Source organism: Symphodus melops (assembly GCF_947650265.1).
Source record: "Symphodus melops genome assembly, chromosome: 18".
Lineage (NCBI taxonomy): Eukaryota > Metazoa > Chordata > Actinopteri > Labriformes > Labridae > Symphodus > Symphodus melops.
Window position 1 is genome coordinate 12,535,611 of NC_136708.1, and position 20,736 is coordinate 12,556,346.

General features: G+C 38.6%; 3 protein-coding genes across 3 annotated transcripts; all 3 read right to left on the reverse strand.

Annotated features, from left to right (window-relative positions):
• Positions 1–887: 887 nt before the first annotated feature.
• Positions 888–3,659, reverse strand: polr1f (RNA polymerase I subunit F). Its single transcript, XM_079368226.1, has 4 exons — positions 3,326–3,659; positions 2,621–2,762; positions 2,290–2,498; positions 888–1,983 (listed from the first exon to the last, which is right to left on the reverse strand). Exons 1-4 carry the CDS (start codon positions 3,613–3,615, stop codon positions 1,524–1,526), a joined length of 1,101 nt encoding a protein of 366 aa, XP_079224352.1. The 5' UTR covers positions 3,616–3,659; the 3' UTR covers positions 888–1,523.
• Positions 3,660–5,497: 1,838 nt separating this feature from the next.
• Positions 5,498–11,075, reverse strand: tmem196 (transmembrane protein 196). Its single transcript, XM_079368189.1, has 5 exons — positions 10,689–11,075; positions 9,668–9,724; positions 6,950–7,085; positions 5,916–6,034; positions 5,498–5,643 (listed from the first exon to the last, which is right to left on the reverse strand). Exons 1-5 carry the CDS (start codon positions 10,851–10,853, stop codon positions 5,572–5,574), a joined length of 549 nt encoding a protein of 182 aa, XP_079224315.1. The 5' UTR covers positions 10,854–11,075; the 3' UTR covers positions 5,498–5,571.
• Positions 11,076–13,491: 2,416 nt separating this feature from the next.
• On the reverse strand, positions 13,492–14,421 carry LOC306838942 (4-galactosyl-N-acetylglucosaminide 3-alpha-L-fucosyltransferase 9-like; the record flags this gene model as incomplete). Its single annotated transcript, XM_079367370.1, has 1 exon — positions 13,492–14,421. One exon carries the CDS (start codon positions 14,419–14,421, stop codon positions 13,492–13,494), a length of 930 nt encoding a protein of 309 aa, XP_079223496.1.
• Positions 14,422–20,736: the final 6,315 nt, after the last annotated feature.

The following is a 20,736-nucleotide window of genomic DNA, read 5'->3' on the forward strand; positions in this document are numbered from 1 at the left end:
GTTTTGACTTTACAAAGTGAAGCCTCTTGTATTGGTTTCTATCTTCAACTGCTCTACAGGCAATCAGCAGAAGCTGTGGCTCCATGAAAGAACAACACAATCTCTGAAGATGTCCTTACAAACTGGACAGCAGAGATCCCTTTCTAATCAGACGTAAATCACGATGCGTGTCCCAATTTAACTTCCTTACATTTTCTCCTCCCAGTATTTTGCACGCTGTGACAGAAACGCCCCATATTGCATATTCATTAAGGGAAACGTAATACGTGTTGTTTTGCTCATATGAAAGACGCATTCCTCACTGCACGCTGTTAGTAGATCAGATAGCACATTTTTTTAGGGTGGTATCAAGTTTGCACACGTTTTAAGACATGCAAATGTTTAGTAAATCAAACAAGTATTTAACATAACATGAGTTTTGAGTTTGTGGATTTTGGCGCTCCCTTTGGACAATGCATGTAGTGGGATGTCCGTTTGATTACAAAGGTTGTCCGGATTTTGTAAGTCAGAGCTGGAAAAGGATCTAATCAAGTTTTTATTTGATGTGAGAAAAGTGAGCTGGATTACAGGAACCTTGGGAGAAAAAATGTCAATTACCAAATATGGATCATTATTATTTGGAATAAAGCTTTTATACGACCGGGCTGTGGAGATAATCGAAATCTGATGCAGTGCAGGTTATTGACATTTTTGATTTTCCTGACAAAATTAGTAGCAAACACAACAATCTGAACCCAGCTGACTTCTCACACTCTTCATATTTAGTTTAACCCCTCCAACAATTCTCGACATCTGTAAACAATATAAATGGAATATATTTCCAGCACAATCATGTTTAGATATTGAAGCTGGAGATTTATTTCTAGAAATATCGAAGTGTTGACAGATTCAGAGTGGAATGAGGGAAGCAGGGCTTTAATTAGGATCCATATATTTAATTTACATTTCTGTTGGCTTCAGTCAAAGACAGTACACAACTTTATATGAAAACAGTCATTAAGTATTTCATTACAGTTGTTTAATCATTCAATTACATTTGGCAATTTGGTAAAGAAACTTTTTCAAACATCGAGGCACATGTTCAGAGTGAAGAAAAAAAAAAGTTTCATAAACCCACCGTCAGTATTCACGCAGTACAAACTGTTTGTAAAGGAAACTGCTGGCTCAATCAAATACAAGAAAAGACCAGGCCTATTTTTATTATTTCAACTGAAGTAAAATTTATATCTGACAAGGTTCCCCCCTTTGTTTCTGTGTCCAGGTGTGGATTTCTGAAGACGTTTTATGCCCCCTTCAGGCAGTTTAAGGGTTTAACGTCTGATAGGTTTACCTCATCCTCTTAGTTATTTTTACCAAAAAAGAAATTCTGACAGTACAAAAGCCCCTAAAAGTTTGAACCAATTTGAAAATACCCAGTATAAAAACAGAGTTTCTAAAAACAGTGTTTCTATTAAGGCACGCCAGTATATTCATCAACACAACACACAAGAAACCTGAATTCTTCACAGATTATGATTCATATTTTAGGCAACCTGCTCTCTGTCACTCTTCCTTTTTTTTTTTGATTTTGGTGATTCAATATTATCAGTGACATCTGAACTAGTTTCATGTTTCCTCTTCTTTTTGGGCTTGTCGCTAAGATAACCGCTTGAGTCACTGCCACCGTGTACCTCCACCTGAGAGAGCGCAATCTCCTCCTCCTCTTCTTTCACATGTTTTTTCTTTTTATTCTTCTTTTTCTCACCAGCTTCATTGCCGTTTACGTCATCCATTATTCTGTTCAGCTCTTGTGTTGTGCTACTGACCAAAATGGTGGGTAAACTTGGGATCGCCTCCTCCGTCTGCTCCTCTTTTAGTATCTTCCTTTTCTTTTTTTTCTTGGGGCTGTCGGCAGGAGACTCCTCTGTGGGTTCTGCTGGTTCTGAATAGTCTGGGGTTACATTAGACTCTGGACTCTCACCCAAGGCCAGCAGCTCTTGCACCCTGAGAAAGACAAAACAATGCAATTAGTAAGGGGTTTAGTGACACACTGAAAATCCCTTTTCTAAATGATTACACATGTTCATACAACATAAAGTTAATCAAGTTAAGCACCTGTCGAACACCTGCTAAAAGTTCAAATTGCACTTAGAATAAAAACAAATGACAATTCAATTTTTATTGAGATGCCAGTAAGCAGAACTGTAGTGTAGAAAATAACAGCTGTAGTGATTATGACGGTTATACATCATGAACATATAGTCGAGACAGGTTCTGCATCATCACTCATCACTGTGACGGAACACGTACCTGGTCCTGTCTAGTCGTCCTCTGATCAGCATAACCCCAAAGATGTCAGCATCGAGGGCCGTCACTTCAAACTCCAGCTCTGCTCCGATTCTGGGCCCTGCATCCCGCCAGGTTTCCACAGTAACCAGGCTGGGTTTGGGTATGCTGGCATTGAAGCAGTCGTGCACCAGACAGCCTACATGACTCACACCCAGTTTGTTTACTCTACCCTGAGAACAGAGGCACAATAAACACAATTGGAAAAGAGTTGTTTCATAAAAATACATTTTGATTTGTACTTGTAACTGCAGATAACAGAATATGCAGATGGTTGCTAAAATCTAGACCTCACCACCAGTTTCTGGCCTTTTGTGGGCTGAAAGACGATAAAGTTGGCCTCTATGTCCATGTGGATGTATCCACTGTCGTCATAGATGTTTCCATGCTGGCTAACTATCCTAATGTTGTCATATGCCACAGGTACGCCTTTCAGACTGCAAGAGACGCAGATTAAAATGAATTAGCTTGAACCCACATTACTGCACACAAGGTATAAACATATTTTATCTATTATCCAAGAGGCAATTAATTCAAGTTTTTGACATCCTGGACCCAACATTGATAACCAAGCACAAAGTTAAAACTATTCAATAAACTAGAAGTGACATCTGAACTAGTTTAAACTTTGTGCGTGGTTTATTTTACTGGGCTTTATTTAATGTACGGTTGAGTAAGTATTATTAGTGTGATCATGGTTTTATTAAACAAAATTATGTGGTAATGAAATCTGATGTAACTTTTAGAAGAATAAAATAAAAATGACTGAGACCAGCTGCACATTAAAACACTAACTTAATGCATAATAATGTAGGGGTCAAAACATTCTGAGAGCTCTAACTGTCCATTATTTCTTTATCACTACCGATATGTGTTAGCCAACAGTGGTGTGAAGGTGAAAACGTAACATCAGAGAAACATTTGAAGTATGGTAAATCTTTACGATAAAAGGCGTCAGTTGCAATATTGCACCACACAGATGTGTTGCAGGCGTTGTTACCTCTGAGAAAATTTGAGCAATTCGGCCTCAAGCTCCTCTTTTATACCTGTCCTCTTCTTGTTCAGGTACATGGGCGGCAGAGTGATGTGTCTCCGGTGCGTGCTCATGACCAAACACGAGTACGGGGCTGACAGCAGCTCGGAGGCGGCAGCAAACGACGGGACAGAGCCCGCGTCTCTGCCCGAGACAGACGACACTGCTGCCGGATGGACTTGAGCAGTGGCGGGGGTGATGTCTGCAGACATGTTCACTTGTTTAGGTTCGCCTTCAGCATGCTCTAAGTTCGCCATGCTGTTAGGGAAACCCGGAAGAATCAAAGTAGGCAATTTCCTCTTTAAGGAAGGCTCAGCAGCTTTGAACTATCAACAACATTTCTTTATGTTGCCACCTGGTGGGCAGGAGTGGAATGATAGGCACATTGTAAAAGTCAAGCATTAAACATTTCTTTTCTTTTTTGGATTGACTGAAACTTTATTTGCAAGTATTTACATTTGGCCAAAGTAGGTATGGAGGTAGGTAGGTACAACTAGTTTAAATATTATATTAAACAGATGGATAGAATAGCAATGACTGTGGGTTCATACTATTCATTCCTGAATAGTAATGCTGTACTGTAGCTTTGCAAACAGAATGGGAAGAGTAGGGAGTAAATAGGGCTCCAACAGTGGAGTCACAGCAGGCTAGCTCCCAGTATAAACAAGTCTATATTTACTCCTCTAATCATTGAGACAAAAGGCAAAGGCTTCTCTTATTCTTCAGAACAAAATTTTACCAAATAAGTATGGACATTTTGGGGAAGTAATTATATAACTGAAACAAGTATTGTCTGAAATGAAATAATAAAAATAAACATAATGCTATCCAACACATTTGTAATCTGAAGGTTGCATAGGGGGTTGCTTTGTAAGGATGCTGTAGAGCGGTTCATCTTGGAAGAGATGTGCATTGATTCTGTATCCTGTTCTTACCTGCAATGGCACAATAAGATCATTGGGGTGACCTGAGGTGTCAATTAGTACAACTAGTGCACATGCACACTCAGAGATATACACAAACGCGCACAAAACCACAAAAATACACACACACATGCATAAAGAATACACTTGCACACACACACACACGCACACACACGCACACGCACGCACACGCACGCACACACACACACTATTGAGTAATCTAGTGTTACCGTTTTCTGACTGAGCAGCAACACAGGAGGTCACATGATTCAGCACTTCCCTAACGCACACATGCAGTGCAGATCTGGGGCTCTCTGGGGCATCGGGTGCTGCTCATGTCTGTTGTCGCAGTGATAAATAGTGACGTGGGCTATTAGTCAGCAAGTGCTCCCAGCGGCTTCTGCTGCCTGAAACACACACTCAAACACATGCACACACAACACACGCAAACACCATAATGAGATATTGAGCAGCATGATGTTCTCAGAGCAACTTTACATCTTCATTAGACTTCACAGTGTGTTCATGTGTGTGTGCATGCATGTAAGTGTGTGTTACATTGTTTCTGTTTCTGCTTTGTGAAGCACTGCATGTTTATCAGGTTGAGAGGTGCTATCAAACAGATTTACACCAGCACTTAACTTTAGGATTAGCGAGTGTGAACCTTGAGGTCCCATAGGAATCCATTGACTTCTTCACTCCTGTTGAACATTGGTATAGTGTTGACAGTGTGGAGCTCATGTAGTTAATATGTGATAATGTACACCAGATATCAAATAAATCCCACTGAAATAAAACACCATAGATACTTATAATACTTTTATTGATTTCCGTTTTATAAGAAGCATTTATAAAAATATGTTGATTTAATATCTGCTGTATACCTGATACACAAGCATTGTTATACAGTACATTAGATAGTGCATTGCTGTATTTTCATGTCAAAGCATTCCATTAACAGGTGATACATACAGATAGGCCATTTCAAGACCTGCATTCCATAACAAAGAGAGAGAATATCAGCTGCATGCTTTGTTTGTGCTCATTTTTTTCCAGGCTTCTGAATGAACAGAGTCTATCCTTTCTGCTCATTGGTTTCAATGTCAGATTTCCTGCAGATAACCATCACCTGAATTATCACTCAAATGACATCGGATCTGCTTCCTGGTTTGAACTTCTTGTTGCGTAACTATCCATTGTGTACTGCTTTCCCTCCTTACAGTCATTCTATAGTTACTGTGGATGCTGCAGGCCATGTAGGAAGAAAGAAAACACTCCGGAGACAGGTCATCACGGTGATGCTGTGGTGTGTCCATTATAAGATATCTGAGGAATTCCATTACTCGAGTTGTCCAGGATCTCCTGTTTGTGGACACACAGAGACACTTTTTTACTTTATATGCACAATGTTGACGATTAAGTCTATGTGTTTCAGGAAAAGGTGCTGTGATAGACCTCATGCTGTGCTGCTGGGGTAATGGTTTGTTGTGTTCCTTTTTGTTTTTTTGTATTGTGTACTTTGTAACTGGAAGACCACTCAAAAATAAAAACAATTCTGTTCATAAAAAGTGGAAACGTTGATACTATTTTACAAACTGGACAATTAGAGGCTGTCCTTTGCTGTCATGCTCTACCTTCTCGGTCATCTCGTGTGAGTGGTGGAGGGAATGTTCCCTCTCCAGGAACATCCTCTGCTGCTCTGAGCTGGCCAGGCGACAGGTCAGCCACGTAGATAAGGTACAGGAGGAGATCCCTGATCAAGTCCGGAAAAATAGAAACAAGCCAAAGCGACAACACAATGTCTTTAAGGATTAAGATTGAATCACTGTTTTCAGTCATATCCTTATTTAGAACAGCAAAAAATATATTAGGGTTACCAGAACTCTGTGTTTATACGTGTACAGGCAGGTTACAGGACTACTGTTTTGATTTTTGGATTTTTTATTTAACAGTGCATGCAAGTTCAATAATTCAGGATGTTATTAAAGTTTTCTGCCTTCCTGCTCGCCATGACTATCGCTGCTTTTGCAACTCAAGCATCCTTTTCCGATTTAACTTTGTGTGAACGAGCAGCAGTTTGTTTTTGCTCAAAGTGCTTCTATTTGGTATTTCTTTTGGCTGTAATGTTGCATCAAGATTAAGTTATTGACTAAGTTTAGTTACATCACTGTTACAAAATGACCACATATTGACAACAATTTATTGGATTGCTGTGTACAGCGTCCACCATGAAGTCATTTTTTTTCTCCCATGATACATGCACAACATATAACATGTTATCAGCCTAACATGTGCTTTGTCTTATGTAACAACTGTTTTATGGTCAAATACAAAAAGGTGCCGGCAAGTTTAGATTTTCACTTCTATCATTTCAGCATGTTGATGGTAGCATTTGGCTCAATACACATATTTATTTTGTAATTTTGAAGGGCTTTTATCTGTACTATGCAGCCACGGCAAGGGTGGGTCATAGCAATAAGATAAGTTTGGGATAATTCACACTTTTGTAAGATTATAAATGGAAAGGGGCTGTACCTTCAATTTAAACTTTTTTATTACCTCCCTCATTTAGAAATGTCAGCAAAGATACAATTAAAGATTGTTTCTTTCCAAAAATTGCAAAGATATGTCAAAGAATTAAGTTGTATTTCAGTAATATTTATTTTACCCAGACAGGCCAGCGTCATGGCTGCCAGATGAATGGAGTGCATGGAGTCTGGTCTTTTGTTCAGCGCCCGAACAAACTGGAAGTTAAGGATCCCAGCGATCAGACCGCAGATACAGCATGCTGAAAACAGGATCATCTGAAGGAACGCAGACAGAATGGTTTATGTTAAAGCATTTTTTTTCTCACTATTTACAAAACCATAAACAGACAAAATGTGATGAACGGTAGATAAACAAACTGCTATTAGGCCTCCATCTTTCATCATTTTGCTGTTTTGCTCAATGGCGGCTCTGGTGAGTAATGCATTCCAGTCAAAATAAATCTAATTTTCTATTAGAATATTGGATTGCTGTCAAAGCACACTGTCTCTTCCAGAAATACTACACAACTTGTACATACATTTACAAGTCGCTTGAAATGTACTTTCTGAAAATTAAGTACATTTTTAGTTCATTGAAGTGTGTTATTTTTTCGCCTGGGCAGCTTTAGGGACATTTCTATTATTCAACCCATCAGCTAGAAAAGTAAAACTTTGTGCAAGAAACACTTTGTTTGTGGACACACAGAGAAACTTTTTTACTTTATTTACGCATGCCTTCCTGCAAATGTTAAAGATTAAGTCTATGTGTTTCAGGGAGAGCTGCTGTGACTAGACTTGTGTTGTGTACTTTGTAACTGGTAGACCACTCAAAAATAAAAACCATTCTGTCACTAAAAAGTGTTTATGGAAACATTCACAAGCTGGACAATTAGAGGTTGTCCTTTGCTGTCATGCCCTATCTTCTCTGTCATTTTATGGATTGCTTTCTCAGAATTGTAACTGGTAAACTAAAACATAGAGCAAGAAACACTTTTTCCCCAGTAGGATTTCAATGATTGAAGTTCACTTATCAAAATATATAGATTAAATTCTGCTCACTAGTTATTGAGTGTGCATGTATGTGTGTGTGTGTGTGTGTGTGTGTGTGTGTGTGTGTGTGTGTTGTGTTTGGAGTTCAGGTTCTCTTTCATTGCTCCCAGTGCAGATGCCTTTAGTGCCTTTAACCGCATGGAAAAAAGGCGTCTCCAATTTCAGTCATTACCCCGGTGAAGTGTGGAAAGCAAACTGGCAGGAGTTCAGAGCCAACCAAACTAATGCAATCATCACCCCACAGGCTGACAAGGAGGGAGGGCAAGAGAATATATGAAGAGAGGAAGATGGAGAAAATCAGACTGTGAGGATGAGATTTACTGGGGAATGAAGAGGGATGAAAGGGGGATAAACAAGATGGACTGAAAAGGGAAAATAATAAGGCTAGAGATGGTGACAGGGGACAATAGGTGCGGATAAATAGGATGAGACAGACAGAGAGAAAAGTTGACTGATGTCTCTGTTACAGCATATTGTGCTGACATTGATCCGTCATTAGTGCGCTCCCTGCAGGAGACAGAGAGAGTCAGAGAGAAACACGAGGACTCTGGTGTAGACTGAGATCACTGAGGAAAACAAACGGAAAGAGAAGAGAGGTGACTGTTTGTCTCCTCCCATTTCCTCAGATGTCGTTTTCATATCAAAGAGTGCACTTCAACAGCACAAATGTCAACAACATGTCCCAACTTGTCAATGTAAAGTATCAGATTATGCAGAAATGTGTTGTCAATATCTATGAAGAAGCTTGTGCGTAATGTATTTTCTAAAGATAGTACACAGTTCAGAGTAAATTAATTAATTCAAAGAATAAGAATGTATGCTTGTTGATTGACAGCATATAATATCTTAAAATTATTTGCTTTTTAAAACAACTTTCAAAGAAAAAATTCAGGCTTAGAAGATACTTAGACATTGACTAGGTAAATAGAATGAACAAAAAGGGAAAACCACAAATCATTGGGGATTATATGTAATTTGTGGGAGGTTTATTTGAAGACAAAACAAACAAGAATTTACAGAGAAAAAACATCCAATATTCATCAATTACAATTCTTATTTTTGAGAATGCATGACATTTTGGGAAAAATATGAAATATGCTTGTTTGCTTTTGTGCCTGGAGTTGGATTTATTAATCAACACCCATGAGCTAGTTGGCATTGCTTAGCTTAGCATTAACACTGTAAACAGGGAAAGACAGCTACACTTAGATTGACAAAAGTGGATGAAATCCAACCTTTCAGCACTCAATTGGCATGTTACATTTGTGTGCCTTTGCGAAAATCTTTTTTTTTTCCTCATCTTGACACGAACTAGACACACATGAAGAATTCTAGTCTGCATATTTCAAAGGTACTGGTTGGGGTAGGGTTAGGGATTTTGTTGCACTGGGACTCTGTTAGCCTAGCTGCTTCCCTCTTTCTCTATTCTGTTCTGTGGGGGACTATAGAGGCCTGAGAGGTCTATGCTGTTTTATCAGTCAGTTAAATGAACCACTGCTCTGAGTTTACTGTGCAACTCTGGCTCCAAATGTTGTCAAAACTGAAATTTGTCAGTGCCTGTCACATTGGTATTTTTGCTTCACATTTGTACAACAAAAAGAGGTGGAGACAAGCCCACCTTTATATAATATATAAAGTCAATAGTACATAATTTATATATATAAAGTTACCCCTCTGTCTTCTCTGTCCATGAAAGCTTTTCTTGTGTTTGGCCAGAAAGTGATATGCATAAAGAGAGATCAAAGTCTAAAAGAAAGCACTACAAAAGACGCTACTTGGACACCTAAAAGGTAAATAAATGTACTTACAATAAGACCTGTCCTCTTTCGAGCACAAAGTACTCCACACATCCCACAGACAAGAAACTGGAAAAAAAAGAAAGAGGGATCAGAACGAAACTGTAAATTAACACTTTAAAAATGTTTAGTACTTTGCTTTACAAGACAAAAAGAAGTCTAAAAAGTCAATGAAATGTAAGCTATTTTTATCACTGCTCCCTAGAGTTTACAGCAGAGAGGGGAGATGGATTCTTTACACTCAGTTGGTTCGGATGCAATTTTCTCCCTCCAAAAATAGAGAGTGTCATTGAAGGCTTCCAGCAGGATCCATGTGTGTCCTGAAAGTCACTGATTCAGACTTGACTGGAGCAGCACGGTGGTGTATAATGACAGCAGATAGAGTCCACTCACGGTACAAAGGGACAGCATGTTGAGAAGATTTGTATGGCTGAAAGGGGATACAGTCAAAGGGTGCTGTTTTTTTTAATATAATGTCTGTTTTTGTGTTTCCATAAGGGGAATGTCTTATTTTTCTCGACATACTCTCAATATATTACAATTTTATTATTGCAAGAAGCCATTTGAAATCTTTCAGGTTAGCTGATGGTTTAGCTTTTACCTTTAATCATATATGGTAACTATAAAGTAACTTAGTGGTTATATACTCAAGTCAGGATTTGAGTAGAAGTATATTTTTCTTAGTCGTATTGTTGTACACAAAATGGGAATTTGTGCCTCCTTTTTTACTTTTAGCTTAAAGTTACATTAAACATTCCTATAAAACATTCACATTTTATAAGCTCCACGCACTTACAGTAACAGCCATTTATCAGCTGGAGCAGCAGTCATAGTAAAGCTAATTCAGGGATATAGACTAAGGTATATAGTTAGCCTAACAGGAATGCCAGAGACTCACTCAGATTAATGCAAATGCCTTTTAACAATTAAAAAAAACATGCCAGCCCTTTAATCTCAAAGTCCCAGCAGCTGCTAATCTGCTTTGAAAGTAAATAAGAGAAAAAGTTGAACCAAAAGTTGCTCCGGGACGTACACATAGTCCGCTCCACACCGGGGACGCGTCCCCTTGCTGCGGTTTGTACTGGCCCCGGACCCAGCTGATGCCCACGGCTCCCAGGACGATACTCGCCACGCCCAGGCCAACCTCCACCACGGACAACAGAAGCAGGCTCCACAGGATCTTGCGGCTGGAGCACATCCTGACCCGGGCATCTCTCCAGCTCCAGCAGGAGGAGGCGACAGGGGCAGGCGGATGGAAGGGCAGGGATTGAGAGCAGCCCGATTCTCGGTGCTCCGTGGACGACGTAAGCTATTACTTTATAACCAGTCGTACAAAAAACTGGTTGTTCACAAAGTAAGGCCAAGAAGAACGAAACCTGGAGGAAACTTCGTGATGAACAAAAGGATGGTGGAAAATAGCTGCTCTGTTGGTGATAAAGCAAAAAGTTCCTCTGCTGGCTGATGTGTACGCTCCGCCTGTCGCTGTCCAGGGTACTTAAACACCATTGCGTGCACACGCACACGGTTCACAATCCAGGGTAATAGCCAGGATACAGCAGCTTCCGCCCCCAAGTGGAAAACTTCATACACCATTGGTTGAAATGGTATGGGTTATATAAAAGTCACGGACAACTCATGTAGTTAGGTATAAATGGACCGGCACCATACATAAATTAAATTATAGGCCTACACTTTAAGACTCTTGGAAGATTTTTTTTATTTTTTATTTTTTTGTAATAAAGGCTTGCTTAGAGTTAATCGATAGCCAAGGTGGTTATCAACAAATGTCTGCTAATTCAGACTATCTTGTTGAGGTTTCGGAGGGTTTAGTCGCGTCATGTGACGCGCCTCTTACGCACAATAAGGATGCGTTCTTCAGGCAGACTGTTATAAAGAGAAGCGATTGCATTGCCTCAAGTGAAATCATTGCGATTAAAACCTTAACTAATAGAACCATATGTAATTTAGCCGAAAATGGTGGCGTGAATTCATTAATTAGGGTATGCCTCCCGTTAGGCTCATGTAATAACTACACATTGTAACTCGTAGCCTATGTGTAACGATAGCTTATGTGATTCAGTCTGAGCAGGAAGTGCAATATGGTTGTATACTTTCACAACAGTAAATGCTTGGAAAAAACGTATGAGACCGAATGGATATCAAATCAATGTATCGATTGAAATCGGTCTGTGATAAATACATTTTTTTTTTCATATCTGCGTATTAGCTGCAAAATCACGCTAAACGGACCTTGAATGACCAGGCAACATGCTCCAGTGTTCTTAGACTTAGTTTAGTTTATTATTTCGCAGGAGCTTTGAAAACACTTTGAAACATTTAATCAAAATTCTACATTTCTACAAACGCGTTTTGAGGTTACAAATGAACCCTAACCCAGAAAGCAGGATACGAATTTGGTAAACAAACAAAAAAGAGTACTCTTTATACTCTTTAAATATATTTAAACCTTCATATAGAGAGCTAGAAAAAATACCCCTTTGCCCATGGGGTCCCAAAATGGAGTTATTCACCGGAGCTTTAATAAAAGGAAAGATCCCAACCTTGTCTCTTCAATCTGCGTACCTATCTTATTTCAAACTCACCTATCAATGTTGTCATTGCTTTATGTGGTAAAAGTCTAAGGACTCCCATGCAACCTTTGCACAAGAGGACTGGCTTTGTCAGGATTACACAGAAAAGATATATACCCTTAAACTGGGTGGATATTAGGATTCTTAAATAGACTTAGATTGTTATATATTTTATGGGGCAAACAAACTGGGGGTGCATGTGTTGTAAATAATTGTTTTTTGTTGTTGTCAATTGTTTGGATATTTTATGAAATAATAGAAGAAATTCAACACAGGGGCAGGGTTAATAAGTTTTACTTCCTAATCCTTTTAGTCTTTTCTTTTGTTTATCTTTTTTTTAAAATTTTATTTGAAGTAAAGTCATTATTCATTCATACCCACAGTATCATAATTGGTGTTAATATTATAATATTATAGATGTGTTATTCTTAAAAAAAATTTAAGTTGAACTCTGGCAAGTTTCCAATCATGGTCTTTATATTTACATGTTTATATTTCAGTGACCTTTAAGTCAAGTCAAATGTATTCATTTAGCACATTTATAACAGCCAAGGTGGAAGTGTTGTACAGTAAGTTTAGCAAAATACATTACATCCAAACATCATAAAGAAACATAAAGAAGAAGAAGAAAAAGCTATTTATAGCAAAATATACAACTGTAAAGAACAATATAATTTGATACTAAATGAAGATTTAAGTGACAAGTGGTGAAAAACAAAAGAGCATCTCACCCACTTTGGCAAGGTCATTTTAATTGTAGTGTGTTCTAAATCATGCATATGTCTTGTCTTCAGTCTTGTCCCAGTAAATAAAAAATGTGAACAGATAACAGCTAAAAAACGAAGAAGTTACAAACAACATCATTATTGTATTACTATAAAGGTCGAGACTTCCCCAACCTCAGCAAAGAGTTTTCCCCTTAATAGGAACATCCCTAGTAAATATAAATGTTTGATGAAATACAAATAAAATAAATTAAAAAGTCACTGTAAGTTTAGTTATTTTACTCAGGTTTTGGGTAAAGAAATATTAATAATAAAGAAAAATCCAGCTTTTCCTATAAAAACTCTCTATGACCAGATATCTAAATATGCCAAATCAAAAAGAAATTGAAAACTGATTGTTAATTGTCCACGTAAAGTCTGGAAAAAATGATTTTATTAGATGTCAATAACAATTCACCCCTGCCAAACCCCATCCATATTCAACTTTAAATAGATACACGATCACTGAGTGTGTAAAAAATCACCCAAAGAACCACTTGTACAGATCAGGAACAACTCTGTACACTTTGTTAATGCTCAAATAATGACAGGCCTGACAAATACCATGTAGAAACTCATAATTATCCTCAGTAAGATGAGGCCTCGTGTTGTAGAATTTCCGCCAATCAAAGAATCTCATATAGGAAACATAATCTTTGTCCAGTTTTAGAAGGAACTCAGCTAGTTTTGAGGGACCAGAAAAGTCATTAACATGTATGAAGGACGTACCTGGGACAAAATCTTCGTAGTTCAATCGCGGTGGGCCCAAAACTATTGGCACAGTACCTGCTGCAAGAGGTCCATTGAAAGCCTCTGTGATGTAATCTTTGTGAATTGAATTCTCAAAAGAGAGGTAGAATTTGCAGCTGCTGATAGTCAGGAAATAGTCCTCGCTTTTTGAAAACTCTGCAAAGTAAAAAACATCCACCTTGATGTGTTTTTCAAGTTCTCTGTAGTAGCTGTAGCTCTCCCTTGAATTCGTGTGAAGGCCATTGCTATCTACAATCCAACAAAGCAAACGTTCCTTTTTTGGCAGCACAAAATCTTTATCTATCTTCTTCTTAAAAGACGCTTGCCAACGAGTCTGGATATCAGCATCCTTCCTGTAGTTTAGAGTCAGATTAAAAAGGCCTTGAATACCTTCTATCCTCCGTGTGTTGGATGGGGAATCTGTGTTAAACCAGATCCACCTCTGAAATTTTGGTCTGGCTGAGGCGGGGAGGTTGGAGAGATCCTCATTGATGCCTCTATGAAAAACCAAAACTCCGTGAGCGCTGGAGTATAAGGATCTATTATCTGTTAAATGGCAGCTGTTAATTCCGAAATGAGTGTCACAGTCTTGCAGGTCAAACCGTTTGTTTTCAGGCCACATCCACAGCAGCAGTATGGGCTTGGTCTTCTTTTGTGTCATTGCAGTGCTGTTTGCTGGTTTATTAACATTTGTTGTACTATGAAATTCAACCTTCTCTCCCCATTGTCTTCGATGAGTTATCGGAGGTGGACATTTTTGAGCTGAAGGTGACTTGTAGTACATTAAAAACAGAACTACGAATCCAGCCAGCATTAAAATCCCTGTGAGGATGACTTTCAAAATGGGAGCAAAGGTTTGTTTAAACCTGCAAGGACAGAATAGCCATGTATCAAAATCATATTCCTTTTGATATTAGTAATAGGTTCATTTTAAATGTTCAAAATGGTAATCCCACCAAGTTCAAAAGAGTGTTGGGCTTGATAAGACAATTACTATACAAAGAAAAACAAATACCTGCATCAGATAATCAATTTTATTTATATTTATAATCACACACAACAGAAGCTATGACTTAACAATAATAGAAGGTCTACAACTCTAATTGTAGTAAACTTGACAGAAGCACATCATTAACAACCCAATGAGCCTAAACTTGGCAACAGTGGTAATAAAAAAAAATCTCCTTTTAAACAAGCAGAAATCTCGACAAGAACCACACTGATTGTTAAACAACCCTGAGCCATGTGTTAGCATAGGAAGTAAAATGAGAGAGACAAAAAACAAACAAGACAAAGTGGAGTATATGCAAATGTTCAGGAAAGCAAATATGACAAAGATAGAAAGGATGACAATAGAAAATACTTGCATGACTTCTGGAGAGTTAACTGATGTAGCTGCTGGGAAAGTGAGTGTGTGTAGATGTTCACCTGCAAAATGTCGGATAAGTGAAGATGAAGAAATCCCTGCTAGCATTCCTCTTGTCTTTTGTTTGGTGATGGCTTCATGACTGTTGCCACACCTACTTGGTGCCTACTTGTAACCAACCTATACTGCCAAACAGGACAGTCAGGATATGCTGTAGAAAACCAGTAGGTTAGGTATGACAAAGACACTTTTTTTTTTTTAAACTAAAGTAATGAACCGTGAAGCTCTGTTGTATTCTTTGTTTAATGACAGCTGTTACTCAGTGCAGATGTATTCCTCATGAAAACAAAAATGATAATAAAAGAACGACATTTCCCTTAAAAGAATAACTCACTGACATACTGTATGAGGATTGAACAAATCCCTGAGGATTAAAAAAGTTGAAAGAAAATAATGCAGCAACATGATAACACAAGTTGTTATGAATAAGAAAAGGTCATAACAACTCTCTAACAACTTTGCAAAACAAATGATTGCAACCACAAATATTTGCATCCCTCCACCTTGTGTTGCTCAACTACAGTTGCAAGAAAAATGTATGTGAACCTGAATTTCTGCATGAACTGGTCAAAAAAAAAATTCTGATCTTCATCTAAGTCACAACAATAGACAAACATTAGTATTGTGGTATTAGTTCTGCTTGAACTAATACCACACAAACAATGATATGTTTTCATGTTTTTATTGGATGTGACATGTAAACATTTAAAGTGCAGGGTGGAAAAAGCCCAGAGGCTAATGACTTCTCCAAGAGCTAATTGGAGTCAGCCAACCTGGAGTCCAATCAATGTGACGAGATTGGAGGTGTTGGTTAAAGCTGCCCTGCCCTATAAAAAACACACACCAGTTTCGAATTTTGCGATGCTCAAGAAGCATTGCCTGATGTGAACCATGCCTCGCAAAAAAGAGCTCTCAGAAGACCTACGATTAAGAATTGTTGACTTGCATAAAGCTGGAAAGGGTTACAAAAGTATTTCTAAAAGCCTTGATGTTCATCAGTCCACGGTAAGACAGATTGTTTATAAATGGAGAAGGTTCAGAAGTGTTGCTACTCTACCAAGGAGTGGCCGTCCTGTAAAGATGACTGCAAGAGCACAGCGCAGAATGCTCAATGAGGTGAAGAAGAATCCTCGAGTTCATGGGAAGACACCATGGAGAAAGCCACTGCTCTCCAAAAAAAACCCATTGCTGCACGTTTAAAGTTTGCAAAAGAGCACCTGGATGTTCCACAGCACTACTGGCAAAATATTCTGTGGACAGATGAAACCAAAGTTGAGTTATTTGGAAAGAACACACAACACTGTGTGTGGAGAAAAAAAAGGCACAGCACACCAACATCAAAACCTCATCCCAACTGTGAAGTATGGTGGAGGGAACATCATGGTTTGGGGCTGCTTTGCTGCCTCAGGGCCTGGACAGATTGCTATCATCGGAACAATGAATTCCCAAGTTTATCAAGACATTTTGCAGGAGAACTTAAGGCCATCTGTCCACCAACTGAGGCTCAACAGAAGATGGGTGATGCAACAGGACAACGACCCAAAGCACAGAAGTAAATCAACAACAGAATGGCTTCAACAGAAGAAAATACGCCTTCTGGAGTGGCCAAGTCAGAGTCCTGACCTCAACCCAATCGAGATGCTGTGGCATTACCTCAAGAGAGCGATTCAGACCAGACATCCCAAGAATATTGCTGAACTGAAACAGTTTTGTAAAGAGGAATGGTCCAAAATTCCTCCTGACCATTGTGCAGGTCTGATCTGCAACTACAGGAAACGTTTGGTTGAGGTTATTGCTGCCAAAAGAGAGTCAACCAGCTATTAAATCCAAGGGTTCACATACTTTTCCCACCCTGTTGTGTTCTGCATTGGGTCTTCATAACAAAAACACCATACATGTGTATTCATCTCTTGACCATGATCCTAACTAAGTAAATCACCTGTCCCCAGTCCCTACAGTCCCTTGTTTTTTAATTAACAAATTATATACAGTATTATATGATATTATTAACAAATCTTATATACAGTACTTTCTAACTTATAATGTAGGGAGCTTTCTACTGTCAAATTGAACTGCACACATATTTCTAGGTCACCACACCCTCCCCAACTAAAACAAATTTTGCCTACATTTTCTTTTGCATTTATGCAAACTTATCGAATATATTTTCAAAGGGAACATGTTAGAAATGTTTATGAGATACAGGTTTTCAAAGGTTACACTTTACAGGGCAATTGATAGTTAATTCACTGTTATAACATTCTGTGCATATGTAACTGTAAATTATGTTTAATGGTAATAAATAAAATAATGCATTGTATTTATAAGCTTTTAGAATCTAATTCATCTTTTAGTATTTTTAATATTTGATTTCACCCACACAGTATAACTATCACTGTCACTGGGAGAGGTGCAACATGCTGCTAAGGGCCACATGAAAGGAAGAGCTCATTGAAGCCTCTTGTCCCTCAAGAATGTAGAGAAATCATGTAGTAGAGTATAGACAAATGTCTTAACTGAAAATAAAAAACTCTCTGACCATGAGACAGGACATTTACTGTAAAGCATGAGACCCAAAACACACATTCAGAATGCAATTTAATCAGTCTTGTGCAAATAATGGGGAAACAATCGATTAGAATGAAAATAAAACAATGTAGAAAGACTTCTTAAACGTGTATTAAAAACATATATCAAGGACTAGAGCTAAAACAACATCAGTCATTGATTAGTAATTTCGAAATGATCACCAGTTTCGATTAATAATTACGTAATTTTCAAGAAAATATACCAAGTATTGTCAGGTTCCAGGTTCTGAAACGTGATGATTTGTCATTTTTGTCACTATAAACCTTGCATCTTTTGGTTTTGGCTTGAAAGAAAAAAGTAATAACAGATAAATAAGTTAATGATGAAAACACTTGTTATTAATAATTTCCATATTTGTTTTTGTAAGGCTGCAGACTGCAGGACGGTATTTGAAGAGACAATGGCTGTGAGGTGCTGGACAGGAAGGACTAGACCAGAAAGAGCTGTAAAAGGCAAATACAATCAATAAAGCACATGGTCACTAAGAGGAAAAGAAAAATAGTTCCCTAATTAATGGCCTTCAGGTCAGGTGACAGTGAGCTGCACAGTGCCTCCCGAGCAGAGATCAGGAGAGGAATCAAGGATGCTAAGACGGCCTACAGAAGGAGGATAGAGGACCACCTCTCTGATGAATGAACCTCTCCACGACAGGTGTGGCAAGGTATATTCTCTGTGCAGAAGGTGGTGGTCCATGATGGAAAGTATTTTGTCCAGAGTCCACGATATAATAAGATGTTATGGTTATAATTACATGAAATCACATTTGAGTGTAACCAACCTGGAATGAATCTCAGTGGCTCAACGGATGTGAAGCCTCTGTCACGCCGGTATCTCGTGAGGATGATTCCCCCTCTGGTGATGGTACTAGTTTTGAGTGTATGTATGTACCGCTGCTTAACCCACCAGATATGTTCCATCCTCACTTGATCAAAGAGAGGCACACCCATCAAGTCTGTCAAGTCTTGTCCCCCATGAGCTCCTTTGACAGCTCATTGATGAGGCGAATGGTGTTTTCCTCTCCATGTGTTCTCCTACGGCAGAAGAAGGCCAGATATTTATTTGTGATGTGCTTGTACACCAAGACAACACTCACAGCTGTCACACCTTCTTGCTTGAGCTGCTCCTTCACTGCTGCTCGGTGCAAAAGAGCAACATGGGTGCTACTTAATAATACAAGCAGGCAGGCCAGACATAAATGAGGCATACAGCGGGTGGGCATATGGGGTGCATCCAGCAGACATCCTGTGAATAAAATGCAATATTACTAACCTGATCTTGACATCAGGCATTCAGCAAATCTTTGCTGCTACTTGCTCTGTCCTGAATCTGTGCAACAGTCACAATCCACATACAGGACCTTTGGGGACTCAACACATGCCTGCCTGTAAACTCTTCATCAGGCCAGCCATCATCAACTGCTCCCTCCTCTACAGTGAGGACACTGGCTGTGTTTACATGGACACGAATAATCGGAATATAAGCCTGATCTGAATCAAAATGCTGCATGTAAACATGTCAGAACTTATGAGCTGATCAGGCTCATTCTGAAAGAAATTTCATTCCAATCGAGAAGGATGGTTTTATGCCAATCGTCACACATTTGTTATATGTTTATAGTTTATCATTAATGTCAGTAGAATATTTAATTTAATAATCTAACCAATAAGATCACGTTTAAATAGTCAAAGCCTTTACAACGTCAACTATAGCATAAAGTTAAAAAGTCAAACAATGCTGTTGGAAATGGTTCAAATGTCTTTAAGGTGCATATATTACAAAGTTTACATTATTTTTAAACTATGAGAAAATATATCTACCATTTTCAGAGTGTCAAAGTAAGTTTTTATGGGTCATTTCTGATGATTGTTCACAAACACAGGTTGACATTTTGCTTCTTCTTCTTCTGATGTTTCAACAGATAAGAAAGGTGGGACCAGTCTGCATGTCACAATGGTTTGATTCTAATTACATGCTGATGCATGAACACATGGCACAATCTGATCCTATTTTTAAACCATGTAAACAGTGAAATCAAAATCCCAGAATGATTTCAGATTGAAGAAATTGTGCTCATGTAAACGTAGCCACTAATATGAATCTGTCCAATCTCATTTCCAACTGAGGTAATCTACACACAGCATGTCGGGATAACTGTTAGCAAGGAGAGCAAACTTAAATACAACTCTTTCCTAAAGTATAGGTTACGAATTATTAGTTAATCTTATGGTGCAGCAATCTACAAATAACAAAATGGCGACTTTTTAAGATAAATACAACAATGTTGCAAATGCTAACAACTTAAAGGTTTTTCCGGCATAACTGAAGACCATACAACTCACAGCTTCATGTACGCACGAGCTTGACTCCTAAGAAGTTCGATGATAAGGGCAACAAAGCATCGGCACCACTCTGGATGGAGCTTGTGAAGTGTGCATGTCCTATGACGACCCAGTCCTCAGGAAGCCCTTGATTGCAATATTGCGACAGCCAGTCAGCGTTTCAGAGCAGGTAATTTGCACAAATAGATCTGAACAGAGCTGTGGATCTGAACATTGTTTGGTGGGGCAGGTCAAGTTGCCCATGGACAGTCTGACTTGTAGATAAATAAGTCAGGCGACAAACTGCACATCCTAGAACCTCAGTTAAAAGCAGATAGAAGCTGTCAATGTCCAAAACCATGCTTACCTTCTTGTAAACCCCATAACCTGTCAGCTGCTTCCCACAGCTTGGGCAAAGCACCCTGATCGTCCACTGGTAATATGGCATCCAAACCATTAGACAATGGCAGAAAAAAACGATTTGGCGTTGGTGCCTGGTAATAAATAAGTGATGGGGTAGGGTCTTATATCAGATCTTCAAGTTGGATCGCAGATATCAAGCACGGAAAGACACATATTGTAATTTTAATTATACTTAAAACAAAGTTGTAAAAGGGGTTAAATAAACTAATTAAAAAAGTGA

Excerpts from the sequence above, each read along its gene's own strand:
- polr1f (XM_079368226.1), bottom strand. The coding sequence starts at position 3,615 with ATGGCGAACTTAGAGCATGCTGAAGGCGAACCTAAACAAGTGAACATG. Across the intron at positions 2,763-3,325 it reads TTGCTCAAATTTTCTCAGAG|TCTGAAAGGCGTACCTGTGG; the intron begins GTAACAACGCCT and ends CGTCTCTTGCAG. Across the intron at positions 2,499-2,620 it reads CAAAAGGCCAGAAACTGGTG|GGTAGAGTAAACAAACTGGG; the intron begins GTGAGGTCTAGA and ends CTCTGTTCTCAG.
- tmem196 (XM_079368189.1), bottom strand. The coding sequence starts at position 10,853 with ATGTGCTCCAGCCGCAAGATCCTGTGGAGCCTGCTTCTGTTGTCCGTG. Across the intron at positions 9,725-10,688 it reads CGGTGTGGAGCGGACTATGT|TTTCTTGTCTGTGGGATGTG; the intron begins GTACGTCCCGGA and ends TTTTTTTTCCAG. Across the intron at positions 5,644-5,915 it reads CACACGAGATGACCGAGAAG|GAGATCCTGGACAACTCGAG; the intron begins GTAGAGCATGAC and ends GTCCACAAACAG.